This window comes from Monodon monoceros, unplaced genomic scaffold (assembly GCF_005190385.1).
Source record: "Monodon monoceros isolate NGI ecotype Baffin Bay Population unplaced genomic scaffold, NGI_Narwhal_1 Super_Scaffold_7, whole genome shotgun sequence".
In the NCBI taxonomy this organism is placed as follows: domain Eukaryota; kingdom Metazoa; phylum Chordata; class Mammalia; order Artiodactyla; family Monodontidae; genus Monodon; species Monodon monoceros.
Genome location: NW_021703784.1, coordinates 73,840,736 through 73,859,669, shown reverse-complemented (window position 1 = coordinate 73,859,669; position 18,934 = coordinate 73,840,736). Strand labels below are relative to the sequence as shown.

General features: G+C 34.8%; 1 protein-coding gene across 4 annotated transcripts in view; it reads right to left on the bottom strand.

Annotated features, from left to right (window-relative positions):
* The window catches only part of GAS2 (growth arrest specific 2), a 198,689-nt gene that overhangs the window by 37,963 nt on the left and 141,792 nt on the right, over nucleotides 1-18,934 (bottom strand). For 3 of the 4 annotated variants that reach the window (XM_029208390.1, XM_029208392.1, XM_029208389.1), the window contains one exon: nucleotides 15,002-15,109. In XM_029208390.1, the coding sequence (XP_029064223.1) occupies nucleotides 15,002-15,109 (108 nt within the window). Of the gene's footprint in view, nucleotides 1-413; nucleotides 468-15,001; nucleotides 15,110-18,934 lie in introns of all 4 variants that reach the window. The other variant, XM_029208393.1, reaches the window with a different exon arrangement.

Genomic DNA, 18,934 nt, shown 5'->3' with positions numbered 1-18,934 from the left:
TGTATTATTTTAAATGTTTTAAAGCAAAGGCTAAAATGATATTGCATACAGAAGCTAAACTCAGGTTTATACTTTCAAATAATTTAAATAATAAGCTCAATGAAGGAACACACTGGAGTATGGGAATTACAGTAAGAAAACACAAAAATTACTAGGTTACTGCCTGCCACTTATCCTCAATAAGCTCCAGATTGCCATTTTTACAAACTGCTACAGGAACACCAAAGGAGAAGCAGCATTTTAATACCTCACCAAAAAAAAAAGAATAAAAAACTGGAAAAAGATTCACTTTTGGATGCCCAACTTCCCTCATTTGATGGGAGGCCAAGGCTCCACAGTGAAAGCAAAGTGGAGAGGTTTTCCCCTAAGTTTTTAAATTACTAAATCATTACTTAAATTATCTAAGTAATTACCTTAAACGTCTGCTTTGCTTTGGCTGTGGAGACATAGTCACAACCATGAAGACCCTACTGAAACAAGAAGATATGAAGTTCATAAAATGTTCTCCGTCTCCACTGCAGAAAGGAACACGAACGTTACCTGAAAATGCAAACTGTGATCTTTTGTGATGAGATTCAAGAAAACCTTTACTTTCAAGTTATAATGACTATTCCTATATTTCTTCATATCCTATAGTCAAGGGAAATTTTATTGCCTAATTATCTACATTAAGTGATAACTAAAGCATACATAGTCTGAGAATTGTAGACTGTGTTAGTCATTCACATTTTAAAACATAAATGTTTAGAACTATGGTCTCTTGTTCCTTTCTGAGTTCTTACTATAACAATAAGAGATACATGTAAGGAAATAATTTTTCCCCAAAAATAAACATCAAGTCTGTGTCTCGATTCCACAAGTGAAATATACCAGGCTCTAGAGAATGTTTCATGAAACTGTAGAGAAAATTGTTAAGTAAATGAAGTGTTTATTTTCTGTACGAAACTTCCTGTTTTAGGGGAATATCCTGCCATCTTGATCTTACTTCCCCACTTACTTGGCCTATTGCTTTTATTCAAGGCCTTATCATTGTATTTCCACTCAGAAAATTGTGACACGTGGGTACACTACCATTTCCTTCTGTTGTAATTAAAAAGTATTTATGCAGTGTTCTAATCTCACAATGGTCACATACTCACAGCGAGATGCCTAGTTTATCTGAAAGGTCATTGGTTGAAAGTCCTTCAGTCAGAATTGAAGGACAGGTCCCAGATTCTCAGCTTAAGCGTCAGGGTTCCAAAGTAAAGTTATCCTTGGGAAACATTCATTTCCCTTCCCATGATTAGATAGTATTATGTCTGTAACTTATTATTCAAGGCTATCTTCCATTTTATCCTTAGAATATTTCATCTTTACCTTTCCTCTAGCTGATATATATAATTGTGTTATCCACCAGTTCTATGGATGCTGTACATGAAGAAAGACCTTACTCAATCCTTGGTGCCAGGATGTCAGTTTAAAAACCCAGGCTTCTTTGGAATTCTTTCAGTGCTCATTGGAGGATTTCTCTTTGTTATAAGACGTTGAGTAAATACAGGAGATAGATGAGCTTTCCAAGGTTGGATATGAGACACACTCCGCTCTTGGCCTCTGAGAACACTTTGGCTCCTTGTCATGTTGGTTGTAGATTGTTAGGGAACTTAGAAGAAGGTAGAAAGACATTTTGTAAACATCACCATGGGAGAGGGATTTTTTGACATATACATTTTGGTCCAAAGTTCCTCTCTGTGCAAGGCTGAAGCCTACCTTAGCCTTAGGTAGACAGGCTAATAAAACTCCTAAGGTTCTGTGTGCCATATGACTTTCCATAATTTTTCTGTTAGCCCAGGACTTCTAAAGACCATGATTATCTAAAGAGTCCTAGACCGGGTGACATTATCATGGCTAACACACTGGTGGATGATGACAAATTAATGTGTTACTATTTGTCTGGGTGTCGCAGTTAGGGAATGGGATCCTTGGAGACGTTATGCCTAATGCCAAAGTTAGAAGTGAATTTGAAATCCCAGGTCTTCCCTTTACCTGCCTTCAAATGAGGCCTCAGAGAGACTATCCAATCATCTCTGCCCCACATGTTCTATGAGGCTGGATTTCAAGAAAAATACAAGTGACCATGTTTAGAGTAAAAGTCAAAGACTGTTAACTAAGGTGTCAGTTTCTGTGAAAATGAACCCCAAAAAATTATAGAGTTAGTTTAAAAAAAAAGAGAGAGAATGAGAAAGCCCTTTACATGGTGATAGCTCAAATAATTATAATTTTTCCATGGAGTTTATAGTGCCCTAAAATGTAGCTGTATTACAAGTTAGGTTATAAAACCTCTGGACTAGAGAGAAGGCATTTCTCCATAATATCCAAGAGCTCTGGAAGAACAAGTTGTGAGTATAGTGCAGGAGAATTAGAAGTTGGCAAGAGAAGCTAGTATGTAAAAGGAAATGAATATAAGAGAAAGCTGCAGCTAGGAGAAGAGTGATTTCTTGCTGATGTTCTTTTTAGAGAAACAGGGCAAATATCTCTAAATAAGTCACTGTGATTTAACATTTTTTTTGGTAACATCAGGATTTTCATTATAGTAAAGCAAATTGAGTATATATCCTATTGAGTATATATCCTAAGGCCAATATTAAACCCAAATTCTTATACCTTGCTCCTCCCAAAATCTACACAAAGATTTCCTCAAGATCTTAGTATGCTTCTAACAAGATGGCAGGAAATGGCAGGATATATCCTAAACAACATACAACCAAGCTTCAGATGAAAATGTTAATACTAATAAGAGTGGAACACACCATTCCAGTGAATGAAAAGTTGACGTGAGTCAGTAAGATTCCTGAAATAAAAGTCTTGGCAGTTAGGTGGTGAAGGCACCTGCTGGGTCCAGAACCAAGATTCCATGTTTTTACTGAGGAACTGAAATTCAAAATGTCAAGTATTAGAAGAGAAAGACAAAGCAAGGTCTAACATGACCAAGTCTGCAGAAATTTAACTCATTGATTTTATGAAAAAGATACCACTAAATAAATGAGCTCTAATTTATTATAGTCATTGTTGTAATGACAAAATTGCTACCATGCTTGACTACATTCAGTACAAACTCAAGATGGCCACAGTTGCAAAGTATGTTTCTTAATGAATCTGGCTGAATCCTGTTTATGCAACTTGAGCCCTTGGAAGGATTACATACAATTTATAATGACAGACATTTCACAGGTTTGTTCTCTGGCTGCTAGAAGACTCATCAATAATTCAAGAACACAATACCCTTTGTGTATAATTGTTCCATTTCTTTCCCTTTTGCAAAAAATCATTCAGATTTCAATCATTAAAAAATCATTCACATTTATACCAGCATAGAACATGTAAACCAAGAAATGTTCTTGTTGGGAAGACTACAAAAGGAAGAAAGAAAGATCTTATAAACTTTACAATTTCATATTATTATGTAACACAAGGCAAATGATTCTTAAATCAAAAACAAGGAACAACAAAGGGTTTTCATTTATGCTAAAATTTATAAAAATTAAAACTTCAAAGGGAAATTTTATTGTGTGACATTTTAAATATATGGAATTTAGTATATAAAAATTATAATATGATTTAATCCTGGATCAACCACTTACTAGCTGGATTACCTTGGGAAAGTTCTTAAATCTCTATTATCTGCAGTTTCCTCATCAATAAGATATGTAGATTAACAATCACACAGATTTTTTTAAAGAGTAGTGATAAAAAAATGACATAATGTATAAGTAAGTGTACTTTACAAACCATATAAAAGTAAGAAATACTCTAGCCTCCATCAAGTAACACGATAAGGAAAAAATGTTATTTAAAAATTACTCAAAACTTATTTTTAGGAAACTTGCTTCAAAAGCATTAATTGTCATGCCCAAAATTTTCAGTTCATACTTCATCATAAGTCTAATTTAGTCCCTTTAATAAAAATATTAAAAGGTACAAAAGGCAATTTCACCTCCCTACTCCACCACAGTATGTTCAGAAAATCCTTTCATATATAATCAAATTAAGGGGATTTAATCTTAATAACATAAAAGCAAACTGGAAATGGAAATATATAATTGCAGTAAATTGAGAATATTCCTTAGTTTGTTCATTCATCAAATAAATTGTTGCTTTGGGAAGACTTTTCAAGTATGGTCAATATATGAAAAAAAATCAATAACTATGTTGAACAATGTGAAAGCTATCCTGGTTTTTCTGAATTGTTTGGGGGGGGGTGGTTTGCTATTGTTTTATAAGACTGTTTCCTGGGTACTCACTTCTGTCTCTCTAACAGGGACTGGCTATTAAATTCCATGTTTTACCAAACCACATCCGCAAAGGAATAAGCAAATTAGGAGCTGCACATTAAGTACAGGTCAATCATTAGTGGATGTTGAAACGCTGAACAGCAATACTCACAACACCACATGCCAAATGACTAGATAGTCTGAAATAGAATGAATAGCATATAGTTAAGATCATGGGCTCTGAAATCAGATATATTGAATTCAAAGAAAGGTTTTGACTCCTACAGCTGCGTGACATTTGGCAAGTAATTAACTTCCTAATACTGGTTTCCTTATTGTTAAAATGGAGATAATAATTGCACCTATCTCAAAGAGTTGTGAGGGCTAAATAAAAGAATCCAAGGAAAGTACTTAGAAAAGCATCTGACACACAGAAAACAATCCATGAGTGTTAAATCGTATACGTAAAGAAATGTAGACAAAATAAAAGATTAATTTTTCTCACAAACTTCTTGATAAGGAATTCAAATCTCTGGCACAGAAAAATCAACTTGAGATCTCTTTTAAAATAAAAAATGCCAAATCATTGGACTTATTTAACTCCCTAAATTGTGCTTTTTCACTACACACACGCATGTGTACATACACACACATACATATACCACTATATAAGATGTATATATATGTGGGCTTCCCTGATGGCGCAGTGGTTGGGACTGCGCCTGCCGATGCAGGGGACAAGGGTTCGTGCGTTCGTTCCCCGGTCCGGGAGAATCCCACATGCTGCCGAGCGGCTGGGCCCGTGAGCCATGGCCACTGAGTCTGCGCTTCCGGGGCCTGTGTTCCAACGTGGGAGAGGCCACAGCAGTGGGAAGCCCGCATGCCGCAAAAAAAAAAAAAAGATGTATATACATGCAACAAATTTATCTTAATGTCAGGAAGGGTATAGCAATGCAGAAATTGGGAATGCAGATCATAGGACCTGTGCATTTCCTCAATGAAGCCATTTAATTTTTCAATGCTTCTGTAAGTTTAAATAATTTTGATTTGTGGCTAGTGAAAAAAATTGTCCATTTATTCCGGATGCAGTGTACTGGCAAAAGAAAATGATTCAAGGTGGAATGGAGTCAAACATGTATTGTACAACTTAAAGGCATGCTAAACCTTGCTAATTCAGTTGGAGATGAATAAAAATGCTTAACAGTTCAGGTAAAAGGAAGACACAAAATTTAAAAAATCTACTCATTGCTAAGTGGCTAATAATGGTAAATTCTCAGGGAAAAAGGATTTTTGGTTTTGAGCTCTCATTTATTTATTGTTCTTCACACTTGATGTACTTCCTAACAATTCAACGGGGAGAGAATAAGTGAATTCCCTAACTTAAATAGGAATATGGAAAATGGCCCAGATACACTACTCTTTCCATTCTTGTAAGAGATATCAAATTGCATTTTTTCTTGCTTTCAAATTTGGTGTCAAATGTAGTGTTGGGTGTAATCTTAGACAAAGTCTAGTGTAAATTTTTCTATGTTTAAAAGTTTTCATTCTCAAGGAATCTCAGAAAGGCAACATCCCATCAGCTGATTTTTTTTTACAGTGGTGGTTGATCACTTTGTTTATTTTGCATTCATCCAAGATATATGCCTTTCTCCGAAAGAAGAGGTTAAGAAGACATTAACATTTGCAAAGTCCTTTGAGAGATGTGTTACCGAAGTGTAAATTATATCCTATTAGACCAGCCTTATTGAACATGAATAAATTACAAAGAAATGAGTGTCTTTAATAGAGCAAAGATATTATTAAAAAGAAATCTGAATTTAAAGAGTTTGAACATATTTAAAATTTTGAATATGCTTGCTTTTCCTGAATTAGTGTTCAGTTTTGAGGCAGTTGGGCAAAGAAAGGTACTAAGTCTGGAAATATTCATGTGCTAGTAACAGCCATGTTTCTCTCATCATGGATTAGAACACTTATAAATGTTTTGAGATTTTACATATATCAGAGGCAAACATAGCCATATTTTTTCCTAGAAATTAATATAAGCCATTAGATAGTTTTGAAATCATAATCACTGCTCCCATAAATTGCTAAATTAGATGAAATATTTATATCCTTGTTATTCAAAAAAAGTGAATTTTCAACATTCAACTGCTGAGTAATGGCTGTTTGTGCAATGTTTCCACTAAGATAAATGAAAGTTTTACTCCCTGCTACTAGTTTAAAACTCCTTTGCATTTTTACACAAGAGCCCATTTTTCATTACCAGGAAAGGTATGCAATTTGAACCATGCTACTTTTTATTCACAGTAAATCAATATGTGTCATAAGAGCAGAAAAGGAAGTAATATTACTCGCTATCATTGGACCTTCCCTTAGAGCAAATCCTAGAAGACATTGCCAGGTTGGGTTGCTATAGCAACAGAGCTCTGGTGCCTCTCTTGCTTGGCTTGTTATAGTGAGCTGATTTCTACCACACAGATATAACCCAGAAGAATTTTTATGGTAAAGAAGTAATTACAAAGAATCAACAGCAATGTGTGTGACTTTTCCATTGATCTGCGATGATTTAATTCAGAACTAGTATAATGACTCTATAACATTTCAAAGCCTTTTGCTGACTTCCAATTAAATTATTCATTGCCTTTTCTTTAGGCTTCTTAAATAGTCAGATTTCTTAAAATGTGAAGGAAAAAAGAATACCCAGACCCTTTAGAGTGTTAGCATGAAACCTGATATGGTTTTACCCAACTATGAAAATCTGCTATTAAAATGCCTTGAAATAATATTAATCCACTTAAAAATATCAACAATTAGTAAGAAGACTCAAGAAGACTATACTGGCAATATAAAAAATAATCTTTTGACTTCTTCTTAAAAGATACCAAGACAGAAAAGAATATATCTTATTTTCTTATATAGGCCATATAAGCCATTTTGAAGTGTCTGACATACATGTAAACACCTAATAAATATTGTTATAATTTTATTACTATCACAATACAGTCAAGCAAACAAATTATATTCCTTTCCTTACATTACATAGCACTACTGATTATGCAATTGTAATGCCCTTTGTATTCTGAATATATGTAAAGTAAAAATGATATAAGGAATACACTACTATACAGCTGAGCCTTAAACATATTGTAAAAAGTTGCAAGTCCTTTTTAGAGGACTAACTAACCTTGTGAATAAAAATCTGCATCTAATGGACATTCCATAGGGAAGCTACTTGGAATGGAGTGTGTTATGGGTTTGGGAGACAGGACCTAGATTTTGTGTATCATACTATTTACTTGAGACCTTAACCTAAGTCTTTGTCTTTTTACCTGTAACAAAAGGATAAAAACATTTTCCCAGCTGAGTGGTAGAGGATTCAGTGAGACAATGTATATAAAGCACCTGCTACAATGCCTGGCACAAATGATACTTTTAAAATTTTAGCTGCCTTTCCTTTAAAGTTTTCCAGTCATTTCCTTGAATCATAATTTCCAAATGGAACTTATAGGTGAAACTGTGTATAAATTCAGTATTTCTTAGAAGTACTTTGATATACATGGATTTTAGTTCTGGAAAATGTAGAAAACTTTCATTTCCATATAATTCTATGTTACAAATTATTTTTTAATTGATTTGATTGATAATGTCTTTCCCAAATTATGTTTTCATGACCCCCTAGCCCAGGATAATGCTCTGGGGGAAAAGAAAAAAAGAGGTGGCAGAGGGACCATTTCTACAGTCAGATACATTTGGAAAATGCTACATAATACATCTCATTCTAGTGATTAATAGATCACATTAGTATATTCAACCCTCCAAGAAATCCCAGATAAATAAATCAGTATTGCTTAGTGGTAAAGAGTGTGAATTCAGGAGTCAGGCTTTTGAACCTCACTTTCATCACTTATTCCCTTATAACCTGGGAAGTTACTTAACCTCTATGTTTCTCAGCTGTAAAATGGGAATGGCAACAGTGCTTCCCACACTGCAATGAGAGGTTAAAGTGAGATATATCACACCTGCTCAGACAGAGGCTGAGTCAATTATCAATAATAAGAGTTATTAAAGAAGCTGTTTAAACCCATTACTATGACCCTTCTTCTTTATGAATTATATTTTTGAACATCTTCTGGAACTGTAATTCCTTGGAACACGCTTTGAACAATGCTAATATTAGGGTAGTGGTAAATTGTAATTAAGTAAAAAATTATTCATCATATTAGTGCCCAAAGCAAGTAGCACCAAAAAAGTCAGCTACTTCACAACATGTGAGCCCACTGGCTTGCTCTCATGCTTCTACTATCAGAACACTAGAGCAACTGTGTTAAGTGTAAATATCTTACCCCCATGGATGTTCTACTCATTAGAGCCATTTACACCCATTTCATGCATTATCACAGATCAGTTTATTGTGTAATATTAGATTAATTGCATGTCACTAAAAATTGAGCCTTAAAGGAAAGAGATATCAAATGATTAAAGCCTTAATGACTAGCAGAGAGAAAACTAAGCATATGGCTTACTCATGGGGTCTGCAAAGAGAAGGGACATTATTAAGATGTTTACACATTTCCTAGTGCTAACGGAAAACAACTTGAGTGAATTTTCAAAATGGAGAAATAAAATAGTACAGAACAATAAGGAAAGGTAAGAGGTTCATCCCAGGAAAAATATGGTACAAGTTCACAACAAAATGCAAAGCCCTCCCTGGTCTAGACAACACCATGTCTCCAATGAACTTCCTTACCCTTGTCCAGAAGATCGGAAGCTTAGGCAAAGGACCAGAAAAATGACCAGTCAGCTGATTAATCTGACACCTTTTAGAAATCCTTTTATTTATTCTCACATTTGCAACTGTATCAGGTTGCTGACTTCTCTTCTTTTAAAGAGTTCTTATTTTTCAGCATCAGAGATAAATGCAAAACAGAAAAAAATAATCACTCATAATTTAATGACCTCTGAAAATTAAAAACCATTTTCAATTATTCCTGTTCACTTCAAGTCTTAATCATAATTATACATCATTTCTACACGGGTATTTTTATATGTAAACACAATTTCAAAGCCTGGGTTTTTTTCCACTTAACACTTTATCTTCAGTTTTTTTCTCACAATGATACAGAGAAGTCTTCAAAATGATCATTCCCAGTACCTGAATGGTTATATTCTTCCATGATCAAACATGCAAGTGATTTCCAATTGGGCTGTTATATTGATACAACAAATCTCTTCCTTCATATAGTTAGTTCTTTCTTTTAGATTAGTGGTTTCAAACTTTAGTATGCATCAGAATCAGCTAGAAGGCTTGTTAAAGCACAGGTGTCTGGACCCCACCCTCAGAGCTTCTGATTCAATAGGTCTGGGGTGAGGCCCAGGAATCTGCATTTCTAACAAGTTCCCAGGTTTTTCTGGGAACCACTTTTAAAAATTACTGTTAGATTATTTACATGGAATATTATCATTGTTGCACTGGGGCTGACAAATCAAATAGTATAGACATTTTCATGGCATCTAACACATATTTCTGAAAACCTTCCTACAAGCTTATTCAGCTTTATATTGTCAAGTGACTTCTCAATACTTGAAGCCCGGGTAGATACCAACTAACTGAATGAACAAAAGAACAAAGGAAAATTCTTACTTCTCTCCTCCTCAAAATCATAACATTAGGCTGAGATTCATCTATTTGCATTTCAAAGATACACAGCATGGCTAAATAGTAATATCTAAATCTCTGTTACTACAGACATCAGCAAGGAGGTTTTATCATCACTCAAAAGTCAGTGAAAAATAGCTGTTATATTTAAACCTTGGAAGAGAGTAAATCTGTATCTGTACCACACAGTTAGAAATTAGCTGCATTTAGCTTTGTCCACCAGATAGTTCAAAAGAAGTGTTGTTCATTGCAAGGTGCAGGGCAAAAATCTGGCTATGAGAAATTGTGTTTGATAAACTAGAAACAAGAGAATTCCCACTTTAGCAGGGGATTATTAGCATATTTGCCTAAAAGCCACTGTCAGAAACCTTGGAGGTTTCCCCTTGTACTAAAGGATTCTTTATATTATATATAATATATTATATATATTCTTTATATTGAGATTACTCCTTCACCTTTAAATGGAGACCTGTGCATATAAACAAACACGTCTACATGAGAATATAGATGCATCTACATAAGTAACATTAGATAGCCATGTATGCAAAGTATCTATTCATACATTGGTTTCTAGAAACCCACAGATAAAACATATGCTTAGCAAAGATATCATCTGCAGAAATGTCTTCCGCACTCTTTCTCTGTAATCTGCACACGTTCTTAATTTTTTCATTCTTTTGTGCTGTTGTTGTGTTGATTCGAATGCATACTGAGAAAATGTGTTCATATGTATGATAACCATAAAACCATACATAAGTCAAGTCATTGGGTGTTGTCAACAAACTTTGGAATTTGGTTAGACATAAAATTGTTAACTCTGGCTCACGTTAAGAAGAGTAAATCAGGAGTAATTGTGTTAGATAGAGACTTATTAATAGAATCATGTATTTATGACTTTCTAAGGGATAGTGTTTTCTATGTCAGTGTTTTTTGGTGATTGTGCTCTCTTTATTTTATTTTTTTTAAACAGTAAGCAATTTATTATAATGTTAAAAATAAACCTGCCATACAAATCAGGCTTTGCATTCCTAGGTATTTACCCAACAGAAATTAAAGCATATGTCCATACAAAGATTTATACATAAATGCTCATAGCAGCTCTATTTGTAATAATCTCTAACTGGAAACAACCCAAATGTCTTATTGATATAAGTGAATGAATGGACGCATGTTAGTGTATCCATATAATGGAATGCTACTTAGCAATAACAATAAATTATTAACACAGGCAACAACATTGATGAATCTTAAAATAATTATGCTGAGTGAAAAAAAGCCAGAAAATAGAGTGTATACTGTAGAATCCCATTTATATATATATATAAACCTTGGTAAAATGCAAACTAGTGTGTTCTCTTTAAAAGTAAGTCAACATTCTTAATAGCTTGAAATGAACCTAAATTGGTTTTTTTGCATGGATAGGTTCATTATGACCACAGGAAGACATGGCTGCTCTCAGGACGGACAGAAAACTAGGAGACAGATGCTAAGATGCCATACATATTTCATGTTATGAAATAATATGCATAAATGTATCCACTTACTATGTACTATGTCGTAAATATGACTATATTTGGAAGCCTTAGCAAAGAGGACAAAGTTTAAAATACGCCAATGTTAAAAATGCAAACTTAAGAAACCCAGAACAGCAACGCAGATACCATGAGGCAATCATTCCCCTAGTGTGTCTGAGAATTTGACCAAAGGCACTCTTTACTTAATTCGGGTGTTCAAAGAAACTTAAAGTTAAGATATTAGCGGCAACAACCATCTAACTATCATTTGAAAATCAATACCTCTGAGTTTTTTTTGACTAATAACTGCCAACTCCTTATAATGTGTTAGTGCAGAACGACAATCAATTAAATATAGCCCCTGCCACAAATCCAAAAGTACTGGCCAAAGTGCGCACACATCAATGAGACATTTCTAGTTCATCCATTCAGTGCAGAGAAAGAAATAGGGAAAAATATGTGTTGAAATGTGCATATGGCCTGCCTGTGAAATTTCAATTCCTGAACTCCAGGGAATGAGAGGTAAAAAGTCTCTAGGGATAACCAGATACAAGAAAAGTTTTGGTAGAATCCCTTTACTCCATCAGGGTAGAAACGGACCCCTGACAAGCCAAAAGATAAGAATTGAAATGAAAATATATTAATGGATATTTTCCTTTTTTGACAAGTAGTTTCTTTTGCAATTTAGGCAGTAATAGATTCTTTCTTTTTAAAAAATTAAGATTTAAAAAAAATGGGTCAGGGCTTCCCTGGTGGCGCAGTGGTTGAGAGTCCGCCTGCCGATGCAGGGGACACAGGTTTGTGCCCCGGTCTGGGAGGGTCCCACGTGCCGCGGAGCGGCTGGGCCCGTGAGCCATGGCCGCTGGGCCTGTGCGTCCGGAGCCTGTGCTCTGCAACGGGAGAGGCCACAGCAGTGAGAGGCCCGCGTACAGAAAAAAAAAACCCAAAACATAAAACAAAACAAAACAAAACAAAAGGGTCAATTTTAAAATGAAATCTGTAAAAAATAGTACAAATTAAAAAAAAAATTTTTTATTGTGGTAAAAGTCACATAATATAAAACATACTAGTTTAACCATATGTAACTGTACAGTCCAGTGGCACTAAGTACATAAAAAAATAAAATAAATAAAATAAAAAAGAAAAGCTCATGGGGCCTGAACTAAGGCTGTGGCTTTGGAGAAGAGGTAATTAGAATGGTTGCTTCACTCAAAACTGATGAGGTTTAAAAAAAAAAACAAAAAAAACTGATGAGGTTACAAGAAGGTAGGAGGGTTTAAAAAAAGAACCAAAGGAGAACAATAAAAGAAAGTGTTGTTATTCCACAGGCAAGGTCATGCTCCTCTGAGATCTTTAGCCCTTTGTTGGGGGAAATGACTGAATGGGCCCTTTGGTTACACAAATGTAAAATAAAGGTATGGTCTCTCCACCAAGTGGGGAAGTTTCCACCAAAAAAAGAAAAAAAAAAAGTACAAATTATAGTGGATGGAGCAAAATGAGAAAAAGTGAATGACTAAAATTCACTAAAACACTATTTTAAAACATCTATCACAGCAACATGATGCTATAACTTGCTGGGCCAATCAGTGAATAACCACATTACAGTCAGTTCTCTTACTGCAGGCTCTCCTGGAACTATAGAAGCATGAAACTGCACATTATGTTCTACTGTGGTAACTGATATTAAATTCAAATGCTATCACTTGATGCAATTTTCTTCAGTAAAGTGAGTCTCAGTTCCTTTACAAACAATACATGCATAGGTTTCACCAAAAGGAAACGATTTACTGAAAAGAAAAATGGAACATCAAAAAATATTTTAAATGTTAAATATGATACACTTATGTTATTCACAAATATAGACATCAAATTCTTTGAGAGTTGACTAAATATGGAAGACCAGATACAAATAAATGTATGTAATATATATATTTTTGCCTAAAGATATTAGGTTACATTAGAGGGAAAAACATCTAATTTATTAATCATGTGTTTTGTCAACACTTTCATTATAAAAAAGAATAATTGTTTAAATAAATAAAACCCTATGTTTTGATTCTAAGCTTCAGGACTTAATAGTCTCAAGAAGCCTGAGCTTCAGTTGAGAAAGGCCAACTTAGTAAAATTTAAACACATCTGTGGAGGTACTACTAAATCACCATTTACTAATGTGTTAAAGCAAAAGCAGGCTGGTTGGCTAAAATAATCATGTTATCCTTGTAACAAAGAACAATAAGTGATGACTGGGCCAATTGTCTACTCTAGGGAGGCCAATCTCCTAAACTGGTTCTCAAGCCCCTAATAATAACATATCATTATATCCCTTTCATTGCCTTTCCAAAGCAAAATAGCAATTATTACCTGAACATTTTTGTTAGATCAATAAACACTGACCTAATGTTAGATTAAAATACAAAATGATTGACATTATTTTTGAAGGCTAATTATAATTAAACTTTTCTTTAAATTACATCTTGTAGAGCCTTAAAAAATTGTCGTACAAATAACTTTCAGTCAAAAGTCATCATTAAAAAGAAAACTTTACACTGGAAAAAATTTCTACTGGGTCATCACTGATTTGAGTATGTTAAGAATGTTCATTGATTGTATTAGACGTACACATCCAAATTATTCAGCTCTACAAAATAAAATAAAAAGGAAAATATTTTAACTTATTCAAATGACAAGACAATATAGCTTCTCAGAATCATAACCTCTATTCTTTAGGAAATGACTAAAAATAAGATAGAAGGACTCATACTTATTAATTGCAGATTTCTAGGAATATATCAGTGCTTTATTTTTCACTTTCTTATTTTTGAAAAGAAGAATTCTTGGTCTCAGGAAAAGCAGCAAATGTAATTTGAGAGATTAACTTCTCTTGATTATTAACAAAACAGATCACAGCCTGAAATGCTACTTTATTGAGCCAATAATTACAGTCAAGAATTGTTCATGACATCTAGTCAGATTTTTCATTAGGATGATTGTAAAATGGACAGAGGCCACCAAATCATTCATTGGCACAGGCCCATGTTTCTTTATTCTAACCCAGAAAACCAGTAAAAAAATGGCAGTCATCATTTAACCATGCCGTTGTAACGAGTTTTGACTGTCCTCACTCTGGTTTACAACCGAAACTTTCTGAAAAGTCATGTTCAAATAATTTGAAAGTTATCAGGACCTATAGGTTAATCATTTCCCAAACTTGAGATATGGAAAACCAGGGCAGAATACTGTTTTTATTACCCATTGAGGTGGATTTTCTTCCTTTGAAACTAAATGCATAGACAAAAAAGGAATTTGTTTTCTCTTCTTTTCCTCATTCTATTTGATTTCTATGACCTGTTTGGGGTATACGTTTGTGTATACATACAAAAAGATAAAGTTCTATTTATTTAGCTCTCAGTGATAATTATGTATGATAATAAAAAATTTTCATACCTCATGTCTTCAAATCCAATCGTAAGCACCATAAGGGAAGTTCCTGCTGAGTTACTGGTCATATTTTCCCTGTAACCTGCAACTTAAGTCCTGTATATGCTCTGAAAGGACAAGCTGTCAAGTGAAAAGTAAAACTTTACCCTAATGAAGAGGATCTTCTCTCCCACTCGGTATCTTCCTTGCGAGAGCCTCTCCACACAGAACTTGCTCGGGCATTTGCAAGGAGGATCTTCAGAAATCCGTTTCACCTGAAATAGAAGAGCAGGCAAGTTCATTCTCCTTAATCAGGTTGCCTTTAGATTAATTTGTTCCATGGGTTCAAAGGCCCCTGAACCATTAATGCTTTTAAATTTGTTCTATATCAGACTATGGACACGATGTGAGCATAGACATATCACATTAAATCTTAACTATGTAAAGGTCAGGCCCTGAAGGCACTTTGTGAAGGTCAATAGCTGCACTAAGGCATAAGCTGGATGACGACAATGATAATGATGCTGGAGGATAATCACAAGCAAATCAACTGGCAGTGTAGGGATGACGAACTGGGTTCTCATGTTTAGAGGATTAAAAAGATCATGTACATTGGATTGTCAAGATAAATATATTGAGAACTAGAATACAAGGCACGTTAACATAGTCTATTATGATGAGGAAACATATAGACATAGTCTATATGTTTCCTCATCATAACTTTAATATTAATTTTACTCATTTTCAAAATAAATGAGAATTTTAAAATTATTATTATTTAAAAATGAGACTATTTAACCTTATTTTGAATCTTGAGACTTTCTTTAAGGAGTCATCTCTAATTCATCCAGACTAATCCAGCAATTCACTCCTCAGTAATTCCCACCTGCCAAAACCTATTTCTGTAGCAGCATCTTACAATTTGTATGTATTTTATAGAATCCATGTCCGAATATCAGATTTTCCCTATTTTATCTATCTCTGTACTCTTTACAAAACACATACACTAAATGATAAGTGCATAATGCTTATAGACAGTTGTGACTATTAAAGACAATGTATAGTCCTTGATTTTAGGAATAAGGTTTATTTATTTATGTTTTCCTTGGTTGGGAACCTGCCATGCTGTGTCTCATAACTGTCCTCTCTTCAACTAACCAACCAACCCAAAACCCCAAAGAATAATAGGTTGTGTTTTTAGTCAAAGTTTCCGTAGAAGACAGATCTAAATAATGTACAGCCTACATTTGAGAAGCTAGGCAAAACAAATTTAAATTCTGAAGGGATTGGCTTGGACACCCCTCACCCAAATTCTTGCTTCCATAAAGATACGATTCCTAGAGTTTTGTTATCAAAGCAATTCAATCATTTCATCAAATAATTCAAGGTCTGACTTCAATCAGTCTTCCACTAAGAAAAACTGTGGGAAGAGTCACGCAGGAACTCACTTGCCGGTTGGAGTAAAGGACTTAAGCATCTCGGTTTCCCTAGAATAAGCAAGGTTCCAGAAAGTATGGAAGCATAAGACACTAGAGGGGAAAGCTAGAAAGAGTGGGGGAATCCTGAAGCAAAACTTATATTGAGATAAGTTTGGATAAATAAATAAATAATAAATGGATAAATAAGCACAGGGACCTAAAAAGGACGCAGGAGGAAATTAGTGTGACAGATTAAGCCTGGATTCAAAGAATCTTAGAGATGGCTTTCATTCAAACAGTGAGGGAACTGTCTAACATCGTTATGTGAGTGATTAGGTCCATGTCTTTGAGTTCTGAATTTCTCATACCATATGATACTTGGGCCATAGATATGTCCACCCACTCCCCCAGTATTAATAGAATCCTACCCCTAGGGATTCCCTTCTATAATGCAGACCCACATTCTGGGGTGGGGGTGAGGTCACAGGACCAATGAATGTGTGCTGTCTTAAGTGTTGTAAGTGTTCCTCTATGTGTATCTCCTTCAATATGTATTTATAGACATGTTTTAAAAATATAAATGTGAGGAGATATGGGGATATATGTATATGTATAGCTGATTCACTTTGTTATACAGCAGAAACTACCATGCCATTATAAAGCAATTATACTCCAATAAAGATGTTAAAAAAATAAATAAATGCTAAAAAAATATAAATGTGTGTATATATATATATACATATATATAAATTGTGTTTATTGCATACTATTGCTAGAAGCAGTACAGTTTTCCTTAGCACCACAATAATTCCATGAGAAAAGAAGGAAAGGAGGGAGGGAGGGAGGGAGAAGGACTTTGGCCACCCTGAAAAAAAATCCAACAGTCAGCAACATAAAAGCACATGGCCCAGACTTTAGGAGAGTCATGCCTGGCACAGCTTTACCACGATGCAGTAACTGAGCAGACAGTAAATTGGTGTTCAAGTGGTTCCTCTGCTAAGAAATGACAATCACAAGTATGGATGGAAAGTATTTCCATCTTGAAGTGTTTTTAGACAAAATACAGAAACTATTGGTACCAAATGAAATAAAATACAAGAAACACTTTCTCAAGTGGCCTGTCCTTCTCTAATGCCTTCCTAAGCTTTGAAAATATACTTGCTTTTTAAGATCAAGGGCTTTTGTGTGGCTGTGTGAGAGCTGGAAGCAGAAATGGAAGAGACAAGGCCAGGCTGTGGGGAGTTAAGTAAACAGTGACTGATGACATCTTGCTTCTTACATTACCTTGGGGTAAGTCAGTCTGGCAGGTGTTCTGGTTTTGGCCAGGAACCCAGCCAGCTTTTGTTGAAATGGGATTTCAAGAGGAGCCTGATTACTCAGAATTATACTATCTCTCATCCCCAGACTGAGGAAGTTGATGGAGAAGAGGAAGAAAGTAAGAATGGCTTCTTAGAACTGTATTCAACTCATTGTGTGGGAACAGGCTCAACACGAGGGCACTAAACCTGACCCCATCATTTTATCACAGCCGAATCACTCTATCAGGACATCAGGGGAATAAATTAATCCGAATGGACTCCACTGTGTTTCTCTTACGATGTCTGGCTTGATTAAAGAAGTTGGGATGTATTATCCACATAAAAGGTCACCTATTTTGTTTTTCAATTTTCCACAATTCTCCTAAGTAGCAAACAAAGAAATGTGAGGACACATTGAAAGTTTCAAAACTGGCAGTCATTGAAACTGTTCACTGGAATATGACATCTTGGCACAGGTCTGCGTCTCTTTCTTTTTTCTTTACTCTTTTCTCCTTTTTTTTTTTTACTCCCCTTCTTTATTCTCCTTCTTTTTTTTCTCTTTTTTTTTTTGATGTAAATAATAACTTTGCCAGAGTAGAAATAGCCAATAGTATTAACTAAACACAGGAACTTTGCAAACAATATTTTATATCCCTATTCTAAAGAACATGTTGGAGTATATGAACTTCAACTCCCCAATGGCTATATATGCCTCATATGCAGTGAAGCAGTTGCCATAGGAACTATTTCCTTTTTATATCTGACATATGAAGCTCTGATTTAAGCCATTAGTGAGGTTCATATGTTTTTTCTCTCTGTTCCACTGTCCCTGAAATAAAGCACTCAATGAAAAACTATCACTTAAACAGAATGCAAATATTTCAATGCAATTTCCCCAATGTGGAATGAAGAAGACTGTAAGAGGCTTCTGTGGCCAAATAAGCATGGAAAATTCCAGGTTAAACAAGATCTTATTATGTAACTCACTAGTGCCTTTGATATGCCAGAATGCATTGCCAAACTCTAGGTAGGGACTATAGTAAGCTGTATTTCTCAAACTAACCTAAGCATGGAATTCTTTTTCCACGGGTCATCTGGTGGTGTGAGTGTTTGATTAAACATTCAAACTAGCATGAGAAATGCTAGTTTGAAGACTGTGAACATAGTATTCTAGCTGGCAACAGTATAGAAATATATGCTTAGAACATTTCCTACATTCAATGAAAACCCCTTCACTATACAGATGGTTATGTTCCCAAACCCTGACAAACTTTAAAGCTTCTCTGAAACCCCCTTCATTGTTTCCAGCTAAGAGAACAGAACTTGGAGTAGGGAAGAACAACCACAGAGCGACAGTCTTGCCATTTTGAAGAGAGTCCCTATC